Below are 15321 nucleotides of genomic sequence, written 5' to 3' on the forward strand. Positions count from 1 at the left end.
TGGCCAATCTATAACGTTGCTTCCCATGCATGTTCCCAACCCATCAACCGGATCTTTCAGCACAGCTGCACATCTTTGTGACTAGAATACGGGCACCATCTTTCTTCTGTTTAACAGAGGCTTGACTCGACTCCTCTTGGGGTGTGGTTACTGATGGGCATTATAACCTCAGTATAACTCAATGCACACTGCTGGATCCCGGACCTTATTAAACTATCTTTTTGTAGAGCCGGATGAAGCTAGACCAGTTCTACTCTCATGAACAAGATCAAGGGGCTTTTCCCATCATCAATCCTGCAAATCATCTTGTTAGCAAAAACTTCATGTTCTATTCCTTTAGCCTGTTGCTGCACCAGATCACTACTTTGGCATATCTTATTCACACTTGCCACTAGCTACACGTACAAAGCACCCCAATGGCAAATGCAAGAAGCAACTTTGGAGCCATGCCCCGTTTCATCCTAATGCCCTTATGACTCTTATTTCACTTGAAGCCTCACTCACATAAACAGTCCTGAATTTTGATTGTGCTCCTCCATTACTTTTACTGTTTTAACTGGATGAGACACCCTTGTTTTTACTCTTATTTCATTTCAAGACTCACGCATAGACAGTCGAGAATTTTGATTATGCTTTCCGATTTTACCCCCTTTTTCTTCACACCAAGTTTAATTCAAAGTTATTCTTAGGTTTGCACTTACCAGTAAAAATGGAAGAAAGAACAAAGTACTCCTTGCTCACCACACATCAACAAAGTAATACCAAGGATCAAACATGAGTGTCCACATACACCTGGCCAGGCCTGTCTCCACTTTGTGCTCCATGATAGTAGGTATCAAACATAATTGAAAGGCATATACACAATGTCACAAGAACATGTTCTTAAAGCTTTCAAAGCATGGAGCAGCTGCGCATCTTACCACTTAAATACCTTCTGTATGACCTACACAGGGCTTACATACCTTGTCACATTAATTCTACTATTACTATACAAATTATATCCATCCATATCTTACTAAACACACTCCAAATCCCATTATCATGTGCATAATAAACTAGACTTCACAAACTTATAAAGGATGGAATCTTGTGTCCCAATCAAATGTTAAATACCAAGTTTCTATATGACAACATTGAATATGGCTGGCATTCTTACTGGCAAAAAATAGAGTAATAATTAGGTATTGTAGTTTAATTACAAAAAGAAGTTGCCCAATCTCTGCTTGGCATCAACCCATCGCATACTTTTGGGTCCAGTTCCTTGCAGTGGATTCATACTTCGCCCTGTCTGTCTTGTACATGTGAGCTATCTCTGGGACAAGAGGATCGTCTGGGTTGGGGTCAGTGAGTAGGGAGCAGATAGAGAGAAGAACCTAGGGGAGGAAAAACAATCATCACTTCAGTTGCATAAGCAAACAATGAAGTGGCAGAAACAAACAACATAGAAAACTTCTATACATTCTTGGAACATGATCAAAATAGTAAGGTATCTTTCTCACCTTTGAGATGGTCAGAGCCGGACTCCACTGCTCTTTCAAAATGTCCAAACAGATACTTCCATTACTGTTGATGTTCGGATGAAAGACTTTAGTTCTGAAAGCAACCTGCTCGAGGACATGCAGAGATGCAGGTCAGAATGCCTTGTATCCACAAGACATATTTTGTCTAGATTGACTGGGGAAGAGCACTAACTGGTCATAGGAGTACCACGACAACATACTTTCGTATTCACATTAATTTGAAGCAAACTTTGGTCCATCAAGAGCATCAGATCTAGCAAAAAACAAGTGAGCCCGTAGGGTACGGAAGTCCCAGAACAAGTGTGAAAATGCTGAAAGATCCTGAACAATTATTATCTCCATAACAAACATCCTGTTTATTAAGGTTAGATGCCATGAAATATTCAGCCTGTTGAGAACCACAATGTAGTACACAGGTGGCCGTCACAAAAGCCTGCAGATCTGCTGTTATCAAGAACCACTATGTAGTACAGGGATGGCTGTTGTCATGTGCACAATGTGTATCTACCGTGTGCTACACGCACGCAAGACTAGCTTCGAGGTTTGGTGAAGCTTGGAGCTAGACAGGCTAATTAGCGAGCTGAGTTAGGAATAGACTAACGGGCGGGCACCCAAGTATGGACGAGCGGGCGCCCAAGTGTGGACGCCCGATGACCGGCCAAGAGCTTATAAAAGGTTGGCCAAGGTTAGTCATTAGTCATATAGAGTCTCGCGAGATTTGTGAGAGCTCTATGGTCTGGAGCCTGGATCTAGTGCAGACGTGCACCTGCTTTACGCAACCGAGGCCGGTAGCAATCCCGAGGCCCGTGAGGGTAGCTTCGTGGCGGTATGGGACGTCGCGAGGTAGAGATTGATCGGTATGTCAACCTAGTTAGCTCAGCTCGTGGCTCGGTGGGGACAGCCAAGATTGTGGGCTTGCCCACGGCTGTCATGGTTGGGTGGTGAGTCAGGCCTGCACCCCCCTTCTTGTTTATTTGTTTGTTTGCAGGTTTCAAGTCTCGAACCGGGAGCGTTCTACGAGGAGATCCTTTGGGATTTGACAGTGGTATCACAGCATGCCTCGTGAACGAGCAAGTTGGTAGGTAGAGAAGATGAGGTCGAAGTAAGGTATGTGTTCAAGAAGCTTGCTGTTTTGTTTATGCATGCTGCTGTTTTTTCAGATAGTATGTGCTTTTTCATCAAAGAACCCGTGATGAGGGTGTTTCGCTTTTGGTTGACCGCGAGAGAGAGCGAGCGAGCGAGAGATGTGATTGATGGGCTACGCGTGGTCGCGTGCTGGTCGTGGGCTACCGGAAGTAGTAGGCGTAGGCGTGTAAGCAGCCAGGCCTACCCAAGCGGCCAGGCGTGTAGCCGGCCAAGCCTACGTAGGCGGCCATGCTGCCAGGCACCTAGGCCTACAAAGACAGGCGCCCAGGCCTACACAAGCAGCCAAGCTCGTGGGCGCCTAGGCCTACACAGACAGGCGGCCAAGCCCAGGCGTAGGCTGGCACAGGTCACCTGAGCGAAGGGGCGCCGGCAGAAACGCAGGTGACAACAACAGATGGGCGACGGCAACCACGCAAGCGCCGGCAACGCTAATTCCAAAAAAAAAAACCAATAAAAGCATTACGCCGAATAGGCTGCTTTCGTTTTTTTAGATTCAACTTTGTTTTTAAAAAGAGTTTAAAGCCCCTAATGTTTAAAGGTGTTTTCTTTTTTAGAAAACAGAATATATATATATATATATATATATATATATATTTATAACACAAAAGCAAAAGCTCAAGTTGCTTTTGGGGAAGGTTATATAAACCCCTTAAGTGGGCTTCTTGCCACACATCTCTCAAGTTTTCAAGCTCTCAAGCTCTCAAGATCGAATTTTCTCTCCCCTTGCCCTCTTCAAGATGTCGACCCAAGAATCCAAGTTGGAGCCCCTTGTTGAACGCGAAGGCTTGCCGGCCACGGACGATACCAATGCCGATCTTTTTGACGATTATGTGTCAAAATCAAATTTCCAAGAGTTCAAAGTAGCTCTTGAAGTTCTTCTTCGAAACGTAAGGCACAAATTGCCGCCTAGATGTAGGCCTTGCAGAACTCCATCTCTCTCTTGACCACTACCCTATCTACTCTTTCGAGTATGGATACCTTGGCCTCTGCTTTAGGCCCCAACATTACTCCGGAACAGTTTGGGGGCGAGCATAAGCAGCGTACCAAGGAGATCGTGGACACTAGGCTACATAAGTGGCAGGTCCATTTTCAGTTTCATCCATATGATGATGGAAAAAAGATCCAGTTAGCAGCAAAGTTTCCTCTCAGGCAAAGCTTTGCTTTGGTGGAAGGAACTCAACCCTAAGCCAACAACTTGGGCACAATTTGAAGATGTCTTCAAGAAAGAATTCCTCAAGAAAGAGCATGATTATGATGTTGTTGCCCGGTTTATCGCTTTGACCGTGACCTCGCAGCACCTCACTTATGAGGTCTACCTCCAGAAGTTTAGGGACTTGCAGATGAAAGCTACAAAGATGGATCCCACTACTCTTTTGGGGTTCTTCGTAGCTGGTTTACCAAACTCATACCGTTTATAGGTTAAAAATAACAAATGCAAAACATTGAACGAAGCCATTCATTCAGCTCGTATCTATGATGATACAATGGTCTCTTCCAAGTCTAAACCCGTTACCGAGCAAGGGAACAAGCATGAAAGAAAGTTCTCCGCACCTATGGCTAACACGACTGAAGGAAAGTCTTCGGTCCAACCTTCAAAGAATCCAAGTTTGACACCAACAAAGAAGAAACGACTCCTTAAGGCTTTGAAGCTCAAGAAGAAGAGACGACGTTTTATCTGCGAAGAAAAAGGACACATGCGTAACGAGTGCCCGAAGCAAAAGGGTGCCAAGACCAACGCAGGACCCAAGCCAAAGGCAGCTAACCAGTTGTCTTTGACAGGTACGTCAGTTAACTGTACTTTCTCGCCCTAGTGCATGTTCTGATTGTCTGTTCAACTCTAAAGTTTTTGGCTTGCATGATCTTCTCCGAGTTTATGGAGAAGTGAATGGCCATAGAATCCACATTCTTCTAGACCCTGGCAGCTCACACAACTTTGTTAACTACAAACTTGTGCAGAAATTGAGTCTTGATACGACACCCAACGATCATACCTAGGTACGCCTACCTACGGGAAAGCAAATATGGGATCGAAAGGTGGAAATGCTACCAATCCGGATTCATGACTACAAAGATACTCTGGAATGCTATGTTATGCACCTAGAACTGTAGACTTGTTATTAGAGATTGAGTGGTTTAAGACTCTTCAAGTCCAGATAGATTGGTCTAGTCATATTTTTTCTTTTCAGCATAGGAACACCCAGTATAGTATTTTAGGTGATTGTATACATCCCTCTCGACCTCTTGTAAATACAGTTGATTTTGGAAATATAATGGATTCCTCTTTGTATACCGCTTTCCATTGTATATTGATTCCACTTTCTTTATTTCTCATACCTTCCATGGATGTCAATGAATTAAGTGTGTCAAAGCAAAGAATTACAAAAGATACTTCATTCGTTTCAAGATGTATTTCTTAAGGAACTGCCATCGGGCTTACCACCTGAAAGGACAGTAGATCATCATATTGACTTGATCCCTGGTGCTCATCCTCTCAGTATTCCACCTTACAGGATGAGCCAAGCTGAGGAAGATAAGTTGGCTAAACAACTCGAAGACTATTTGAGGATGGGCCAGATCCGTCAAAGTAAATCACCTTGGGGTGCACCTGTATTGCTTAGGAGAAAGAAGGACAACACCTGGAGAATGTGTATAGATTACAAGAGATTGAACAAGCTGACAATTAAGAACCGTTATCCTCTCCCTAGATCAGATGACCTGATTGACCGGTTAGCAGGAGCGAAATATTTCACAAAGATAGATTTACGTACTGGCTATCACCAGATACGTACTCATGAAAGGCATGTCGAAAGAACCGCCTTTTGGACTAGATATCGCCATTACGAGTTTCTCGTATTACCTTTTGGGTTAACCAATGCTCCAACCACTTTCTCTAGCAAATGATGAACGATCTTTTTCGTGAACATTTTAATTTGTGGTGGTGTTCCTGGATGATATTTTGATATATGGTTGTACTCTTGAGGATCATGCTCAACACCTCACGATTGTCTTATCTATTTTAAGACAGAATCGACTATATGCTAAATTAAGTAAAATGTGAGTTTTTTATGACAGAAATCATTTACTTGGGACACAAGATCACTAGAGATGGATTGAGCATTGACTATGATCGAGTTCAGAAGGTTCTGGACTGGCCTATACCGCGAACAATGAAACAACTTCGTTCTTTTCTCGGTTTTGTTGTTTTTCTTCGAAAATCTGTGCGAGAGTACTCTCAGCTCACATTACCAATGACCGACTTATTGAAAGGTCGTGGACGTAAGTTTGGATATGGCCTTCAGACTTTTGAAAGATAAAGTCAAGGAAGCACCTATCTTAGTATTATCCGATCCTACTCGGCCTTATGTTCTTGAAACTGATGCCAGTGACTATGCCATCGGGGTTGCTCTATTTCAAGATGGTAGACTGGTTGCTTTTGAAAGTAAAAAGCTAGACGACACTCAATCTCGTTGGCCAACCCTTCAAAAGGAGCTTTATGCTGTGATTCACGCTGTCAAGATTTGGAGACATTATTTATATGACTCCAAGTTTGTGGTATTGACTGATCATCAATCAATCAAGCATGTGTGTGATGCGGATGATTTGAGAGGAAAGAAAGCTCGTTCGGCTGAGTTAATGCAAGATTTTGATTTTGAGATTCGTTATCGAAAAGGATCTTGAATAGTGTTGTAGATGCGCTTAGTCGAATTAGAGAGGTGAATACTTTGTCGTTCACCGAGATTTCTACAGACTTATTTCAGTCATTGAGAGGACTTTGCAGAACTGATAGTTATTTTGGTCCATTTAGGCAGAAGATCCAAGACGGGAGCTCATTGATTGACCAAAACTCAATGACTGAGCAGTCTACCATTCAGGCTCAGGAGGCCAGTGGATGATTCGGAATGGTTTACTATTCCGTAATGACAAAATTTGTGTACCACAGATCCTAGATATTAGGTCCAAGATTCTTAAGGAGTGTCACGACGCCTCTTTTGCTGGACATCCTGGGGTACACAAGACACTATCGTTAGTGAAACACACTTTTTATTGGCCAAAGATGAAAGGGTATGTAGAAGATTATGTTCTCAAGTGTCAAATTTGTCAAGCAAATAAAGCTGAACGCTTTAGACAGGCTGGGTTGTTGCATCCTTTGCAAATCCCAGGTAATAAATGGGAATTGCAAAACGTACATCAAGTACGTAGTTTTCTGGGATTATGTTCGTATTACAGGCATTTCATAAGGCATTTGCCATGATAGCCACTCCTCTACATGATCTCACAAAGAAGAAAATCACTTTCAAATGGACTTCAAAAGAACAGGATGCTTTCTTGCAGCTCAAGCATGCTATCATATGTGGTCCAGTATTGATTGTTCCTGACTTGCACAAGTCATTTGTAGTTGAATGTGATGCTTGTGGTGATTGTATAGGAACTGTTCTAAATCAAGAAGGGCATGCAGTTGCATACGAGAGCCGTCGTTTGCATGATGCTGAGCTTCATATGGATATCTATGAGAAAGAGCTCTTGGCTATAATTCACACCTTAAAGATATGGAAACATTATCTTCTTGGGGCTAAATTTGTAGTCAAGACAGATCATCAAAGCTTGAGATATTTTCTATCTCAAACGAAGCTTTCAGAGAAGCACATGAGAATGGCAAACTTTCTTTCCATGTTTCATTTTCAGATTATGCATACTCCAGGAAAGAAAAATGTGGTGGCCGATGCATTATCCAAGAGGCCTTATGTAGCTGCAGTATCAATGACCTCTCATTAAGACTTATCTGCTATGAGAGATTTGTATCATTTGGATGCTAATTTCTGCTCTATATAGACTGATTTAATGGCTGGTCATTCACATGTCTCTTATGTTAACAACGAGGGTTATCTTATGAAGGATAATTGCCTATGTGTCGTGAAGGATTTACGTCCAAAGGTTGTGGAGGAATGTCACGCTCCACCTTATGCTGGTCATAGAGGTATTATGCCCACTACATGCATGATTCAGAGATATTTCTTTTGGCCAAGCATGCGTAAAGACATTGAGGCTTATGTACGTGCATGTATTACTTACCAAAAGGTGAAATTTGATAGGCAAAAACCTCCAGGTTTGCTTCAACCATTGCCTATTCCCTCGCAACCTTGGGAAAGTATTACTATGGATTTGCCTAGATCCCAGCATGGGAATGATGCTATTTGGACCATTGTGGACAGGTTTGGCAAGCAAGCTCATTTCTTACCCGTCAAGAAAACCACTAAAGCTGATCATATGGTAAAGCTTTTTCTTGCTAATATTTTCAAGCATCATGGTATGCCTAAATCCATTGTTGGGGATAGAGATCCCAGGACTACAAGCCTCTTTTGGAGAGTTTTATTTGATAATATGGGTACTAAACTTGAGTTTTCATCAGCTTATCATCCCCAAACAGATGGCCAAAGTGAAGCTGCAAATTCAGCCGTGTTGGATTTATTGAAATGTTATGTGGCAGATCAAAAGATTGCATGGAAGAAGTATCTTCCACTTGTTGAGTTTGCCTACAACAAAAAAATCCATGCTTCCAAGGGAAAAGCTCCGTTTGAGATTATCTATGGCAAAGTGGTATTGCCACCCATCCTTCGTACCAAGGATGAGATTTTTGCAGCTGATGAATATGTTCGTGACTTGGATGTAGCCTTTGGTCAGGTGCGGACAGCCATTGCGAGGTCTCAAGATAAGCATAAAAAGAAGGTGATTGGGTTTTGCTGAAATTTGAGAAAGCTAGGCTTCGGAAGAGGCCAGGACGAGAAGGATCGTATCCTAAGCTTTCTCCTCGTATTATGGACCCTTCAAGGTGATTCAAAAGATCAATGAAGTGTCATACAGGCTTGCTTTCCCTAGTCACTGGAAGATTCACAATGCTTTTCATGTGAGTCTATTTCGGAAATATGTGGGGCCAGATCCTGATGAGCCTGTCCACAGAAGATCCGCCAGAGATTAATGAGCTTGAGGAGATTCTCCAGCCAGAACAGATTGTTTTTCACAAGGAGCTAAAGCTACATGCAAGAAAGCTTTCCAAAAAGAGATACCTTGTGAAGTTTAAGAATTATTTGCCTATTGATGCCAAGTAGGTAAATGAGGACTATTTTGTTGATTACCCACAGTTGTTGCAGGCATATCTTGAGGCTTTTCAGTTGAGGACAACTCTTTAGAAGCCCGGGGGGATGTCACCAATTGGCCGACCATTTAGTCCATCTCCAGTTTTTGTGTCTCGTTCACTTGAGGCCAGGCCAGTGTCTCATGTGAAGAGGCCAGTATTCTGCTAACATGGACTTCCATGAACGGGAGATATGTCCATGATACTATTTGCACATGCACACATGTTTTGCATGTTTGAAACTGTTTTCGCATGACTTGTATTTTTGTGTTTGCCTGCTGTTGGGGTAAAGGCATTATGCCCACCCTTATAGTGTGGACAAGCCCATAAGTTATAGTACATAGTACACTTAGCACTTTTAATGTACTAAGTGCACTATGTGTACTAGTGCGTGTGATAGGGGAGTCACAAACTCTCACACTTAGTGAGTTGACTTATCCCCACAACTCTCTCTCTCCCTTGTTCTCTCTGTGTATGTCTCCCACACATGAACTCTAACCCTAATTCTTCTTCTCCCATTCAACTGGTATCAGAGCTACGCGTAGCAAACCACAAGGCAGCATTCGCAGGCAGGCTGGGCGAGCACGTGGCAAAAGGCAGCTGAGCAGGTTGCCCAGCCAACCAAGCGCCTACAACAGCCAGGCGGACACGGAGTGCAGCGGCGTACCCATACGCACGTAGCAAGCGTAAGGCTGTGTAAACGTGTAGCGCTAGGCGTTAGACGGCGTAAAACCATCGAGCGGAGGCGACGTCAACAAAACAACGTGTAACGCTGGCTACCGGTCGGAGGCGGCGTCAACAAGCGAACACGCCTACAAGCGAGCTCCTAAAGACGCCAGCTTCGGTGAGAGCAGGCTCCCCAAGGATGATCTGTGCCATCGCCTTTGTAGTGTACGCTTGTCGAATTTCTCAGAGAGAGGGCGAGAAGCCATGACAGAAAGCACCGGAAGGCAGCTTGGAACAATCGGAGCCCTCAGCCTCTCTGTGATATCATCCGTCGCTATTGTCATCTGCAACAAAGCTCTCCTCACTACCTTTGGCTTCAACTTTGACTGAAGCAGCATCAGCTCCTTCAATTGCCCACCTGCACAGCAGCAGCATCACCCCCCTTCCTGCAACAACAAAATTCAGCCTGCAAATCTCAAAGAAATTCAAAAATTAAGAGGTATTTGCCTTCAATTTTGGGAATTTCTTATTAATTCAATCAATTGAGCAGGTACAGGTGCCGAATTGCTCAATTTTTGAGCAAAATTGGCAAAATTGGGTGACATTGGTCACAATCAGGATCAATTTGCAGGAAATTGGATGTCAAAATTTGGGGCTTTTGATGTAATCGTGCAATTAAGCATTCATACATGCTGTATGATGTGAGAAATCGCACATTCGGGCAAAATTGCAACAAATTGCAGTGCAGATCAAAGGGCTTTTGTGCCGATTTGGTTGATTTGCATGCAGGCACTCGCATTTGATGCTTTGGGCAACGTGTTGATGCCTGTCAAGCACTCAATGTGCCTGTAAATCAAGGGGCTTTCATGTATTGGATGTATATGTGGCCAGGGGGAAGCACCGTGAAGACTTTGGATGCCTTCATGTGCGTCAATGTACCATGTATGATCAGCAATTGATCTTAAATCAAGGGGCTTTTCAAGATTTTATGCTTGTTGAGCTTGGCAAAGCAGCAGGCAAGACATTTATGCCTTGAATCCTCAGAAATCAGCTTGCAGTCAAGGGGCTTTTGCCCAATTTCTGTTCGGGACTGTTGTATGCTTCAGCCTCATGTATGCCATGGTTGCTACTAGGCCGGACATTGCATTGGCAGTGGGAGTGGTTTCTAGATACATGGCCAACCCTGGCAAGAAGCATTGGGAAGCAGTGAAAGGTGTCATGAGATACCTGAAGGGCACACAGGATATGTGCATTTGCTTTGGCAAACAGGATGCATTAGTGCATGGTTACACGGATTCGGATTATGCCGGTCATCCAGATAACCGGAAGTCTACTACCGGTTATGTGTTTACATTCACAGGAGGTGCTGTGTCATGGATATCCAAGATGCAGAAGTGCATTGCCTTATCTACTACAGAGGCCGAGTATATTGCAGCCACAGAGGCTTGCAAGGAGGCATTATGGCTATCTCGGTTAGTGGTTGATTTGGGCTATACAGGGGATATTCCATTGTTGCATTGTGACAGTCAGAGTGCCATCCAGTTGGCAAAGAACCCTGTCTTTCATGCAAAGACGAAGCATGTGGATGTGAAGTATCACTTCATCAGAGAGGTGATAGAGAACAAGCAAATTCAGCTGTTAAGATTCATACGGATGACAACCCAGCTGATCTGTTGACAAAGAGTTTGCCTCCGGAGCGGTTTGCTCATTGCAGACACTTGATGGGCATTGGATGAGGCCAGTTTCAGCCTTGATATGGCCTTGTATATTATCATGTACATGCTGATTTTTTCTTTTCCTTAATTTAAGGGCACTTTGCCTTTAAGTGGGAGGTTGTTGGGGTAAAGGCATTATGCCCACCCTTATAGTGTGTACAAGCCCATAAGTTATAGTACATAGTACACTTAGTACTTTTAATGTACTAAGTGCACTATGTGTACTAGTGCAATATACATGTGTGATAGGGGAGTCACACACTCTCACACTTGGTGAGTTGACTTATCCCCACAACTCTCTCTCTCCCTTGTTCTCTCTGTGTATGTCTCCCACACATGAACTCTAACCCTAATTCTTCTTCTCCCATTCACCTACTTGACGTGTCACTTACTGAGCGGGGACGCCTGCCAGTGAGTCGTGAAGTCTGCTCTGTCTTCTGACGAGTTTTGGTGCATGTGAACAGGTGGTAAGTATATTGCACATGTTGGTTTAATATTTCATATTTTAACCCTTTGTTTTATAAGGTCATTTGTTCACACTCACTTAAAAGTGGGCACCCCCTTTGGGCACCCACTTAGGGGCCAAGGTGGGGAGCCCCACTTAAGTGTGTGTGGGGGTGGGTGCATGGTCACCTACCCACACCCCCTTGGAACTGGCCACCCACATGCAAGCGTGGGGAGCCAGCCAACACTAAGGTTCTAACTCCACTCTAATTTTTATAAAAAAAAATTAGCCACCACCTCCATCGAACAGAACCGGAAATCGTTTCTTCAAGCTGCGCGTGTTCACCAGCAGGCTGCGTTGAATCACCAGCAAGCTGCCTTCCCTTCGCCTGGTAACCTAGAAGGCGGCTGTGTGTTTGTGCGCCTCCAAACAGGCTGCGCTGCCTACCACAGCAGGCGCCTGTGCGTTATCTTTAGAGGCGGCATATAGCATCTCTTGCAGGCTGAGCGCTGCCTCCTGCAGGCGCCAGTGTCTTCTCCTCCTTCTCTACAGCCAAGCGCTTCTTCCTACCCAACAGGCGACTGTTCCCCATCCTCTCAGGCGGCGGTGCTCTCAACAAGTGTCTGTGCTTGTTTACCAACCTGCTGACCACTCTTGCCGGCGGCTGTGTGCCACCCTCCAGCAGGCGGTTACCTACTCGGCATAGCGGTTGCACGCTCCATCACCAACAAGGCTGTTCCTCTTCTCCATACAGGTGGATGTACCATCTTCAAGATAGTTGCACTTGCTTGGTGGCCAGGTGGTTGTACCTCCCTCCATAGACGGCGTTTTCCCTCTTCAAGTGGCTGCATCTTAAACACAGGCAGCTCCTCCTCCTCCTCTCTGGACAAGCTACTGTGTCTTGGTGTTCCCCACTAGTAGCTGCACACAGACAGACACATCCGGGTATTGGTCTTCCATCTGCAAGGCTAAAAGTAAGTGAATTTCAGATTTTAGTAAAGCACTTTGTGATAAATCTGATAAGAGACTCTCTCCACGGCAACACCCGTTCGGTGCCGGGTAGTCCAAGCTATTGGAGAACCTCGGTCCAAAGGTGCTAAGATCGGGAGAGCCAAGTGTTAGTACGAGAGCGCCTGTTTGTGCGTGGTCTTGGAACACCAGTGGGGCGCTCTCCGCCGCAGAGTCCAGTGAAAGCACAGGACCGTAGAGACTGGACCACACTAGTGGTCGTTCTGCTTCGAATATCTACTTCAAACCTATTTGTTTGGTACTGTATTCATCTTGTACATGGATATCATCTAGTTCTTGGAACCCATGGAGCATTGTATTTGTTAAATACTCCCAATAAATATATCATATATTGAGGGGGGGGGGGGGGGTCGGCCCGTTCCGGCCCCAGTGCTGGTGTCCATTTATCTCATTTTATTTCATTTCAATTTCAAGTTGTATTAAGTTGTCCATTTCAAATTGTGGTATTAAGTTGTGCTATTACGCGTGTGGGTGTCCAACAGAGTCTTTCCCACTTGACGGGATCGGTTTCATTGGTATCAGAGCACGGTTGTTTCCCTCTTTTTAGTGGGGAAACGAACCTGTGTACTGGACACCCCGCTTCTAGCACACTTAACACAATGGACAGCCAAGGCAACCCTTTGGAAGTGCCAAATTCGAGGGGTCCATCTAGTGCTTCTCGTGGGTCTGATGCTCTGCGAGGAAGACACAAGTCCCTTGAAAGGGTAAATGATAGTGAATCAAAGGGTCAACTGTCTCCAGGAAAGACAGTTATGCTTGAACAAGAGCCTGATGCAATGAGGGCTGAAATGGAACATATGAGAAAACTTTTGCAGGCACAAGAGCAAGAGTTAAAATTTTTGCATGAAGATCCCCATGTGCAAAGTGCCATTGAAGCTAGGAAAGCTGATGCAATGGTAGATGTAACTTTTGAGTCCATGGCACGAGAAGTGGGCAAGAAGCCAAGGGAGTTGGCACTTGCCTACCTCCTCCGCAAAGGCGACATCAAAGAGGGGGACGACGGAGAGCTGAAATTCAGAAATCCACCTCGCTTGAAGCATGGAGATCCCGCATCTCAAAGGCTAAAGTCTTTTATGCAAAAGGAAGAGGTGACAGTCACCTCTCGACATGCATCTTCTCCACAAGGCACAAAGCCTGACAGATATATGTATGCTAGTGCTCATGGAGAGCATAAAAGTCACATGCATGCAAGACATGTATCTCATGGTAAGGGTGACAGGTCTCCCACTAGAAGAAATTTTGCCTTCTGAGTTGTCTCATGGAGAGACATTGCCATATGCAGAAAAGTCACATGCATCTGAGTTTCAAGTTCCTGGAGCACATGCCACCATGCCTCATGAAACTTCTATGACGGCCCATGGAGCCCATGCAGATAGGGCTGCCCCGTTGGATAAGGGGAAAAGAAAAAGAGAAGACCATAAGCCTCACGCCAGAAAACTCAAGGAATTTAAAGCAGGTGACAAATCTGTTAAGTTTGATGTCTTTCATGGAGAACATGATGCTTCTAAAGTGTTAGCATTTGTGGCACAGTTCGACATTGCTTTTAGCGATGAGGACTTCACCGAAAAGTCTAAAGTACGCCATGCTAGCATGTTTTTGAAAGGGACCGCTGCTCATTGGTGGATCACTAAAAAGATCACCAAGGATCCCATTTGCACCTGGAAGGAATTTAAAGACAGATTCTATGCTCAGTTTTTGCCACCAAATGCAGAGCAAACTCTCACTCAAAAGTGGGACAGGCTGGAGCAAAGAGATAATGAAAGCGTGCAACAGTATGTTAACAAGTTCTGGAAAGTGTTGCTAGAAGTAACTGCCTTTATGCAAATCACTGAGGATGAAAGAAAGAGGAAGTTTCGCTCTGGACTGCAACCAGCATATCGTTCGGGCATTGAATTGCACCCGAAACATCCTTTGCAACAGCTCACAGCTTCTGCTCTTGCTATGGAGCAATTGGTACTCAAGATTAAACAGGATCAAGGAGGTTCAAAGGGGAAAGATAAGGCTGTCCCAAATCTGCGAAAGGGTGGACAGCCACCTAAGAAGAACTTTCGAGACACCCACAAGGGTGGTAAAGCTGAAAATTCCACATCTAAAGATCAGGGCCCAAGGAAGAACAAATTCGGCTTAACCCCAGAGCAAAGAGAGCAATATGCCAAGGATGGAAAATGCTTTTCTTGTGGTAGCAAAGACCACATGTTTCGACAATGCCCTGACCGCAAACCTAAGCACGAGGATAAGCAGACCAAGGCTAATGTACATGCAGTTCCTGATGTGCAAGGAAATACAAGTCATGGTGCAAAAGAGCGAATGGTATGCGAGGCTTGGGGGCAAATCAAGGATCAGTCCGCATTATTCATGTTTGATGACTGTGCAACCACTTCATCTCTATGCAAACGGCAGCTGCATTGGGTATTGAGGTTGAGAACACGGGACCTCAGATTGAAGCCGAAGCTGCATTTGTTGGTAAAGAGGTGCAGGTTACCCCATTGATAGGGAAGTTGCGCATCCATATCCAGGGCTACCTTGATAATGAACATTTCCTAGTTGCTCCACTAAATGGATGTGATGTATTGTTGGGCAAGCCTTGGCATCATAGGCTTGAGCCCCGCAAAGACTACAAGTCCAATATGATTTCTTTTATGCATAAAGGCCGCATGCATTTTATTGATG

General features: G+C 44.5%; 1 protein-coding gene across 1 annotated transcript in view; it reads right to left on the reverse strand.

The window, feature by feature from the left end:
- Nucleotides 1–1010: 1010 nt before the first annotated feature.
- LOC147609649 (ubiquitin-conjugating enzyme E2 8) overlaps nt 1011–15321 on the reverse strand; it is a 42836-nt gene continuing 28525 nt past the window's right edge. Inside the window, exons 3-4 of the mRNA XM_086788015.1 lie at nt 1500–1604; nt 1011–1373 (exon numbers count right to left, since the gene is read on the reverse strand). Of these exons, the coding sequence (XP_086644141.1) occupies nt 1230–1373; nt 1500–1604 (249 nt within the window). The 3' untranslated portion in view covers nt 1011–1229. The remainder of the gene's footprint in view (nt 1374–1499; nt 1605–15321) is intronic.

The sequence above is a fragment of the Cibotium barometz genome, chromosome 51 (genome assembly GCF_041138505.1).
Source record: "Cibotium barometz isolate CiBa-2024 chromosome 51, ASM4113850v1, whole genome shotgun sequence".
Classification (NCBI taxonomy): domain Eukaryota; kingdom Viridiplantae; phylum Streptophyta; class Polypodiopsida; order Cyatheales; family Cibotiaceae; genus Cibotium; species Cibotium barometz.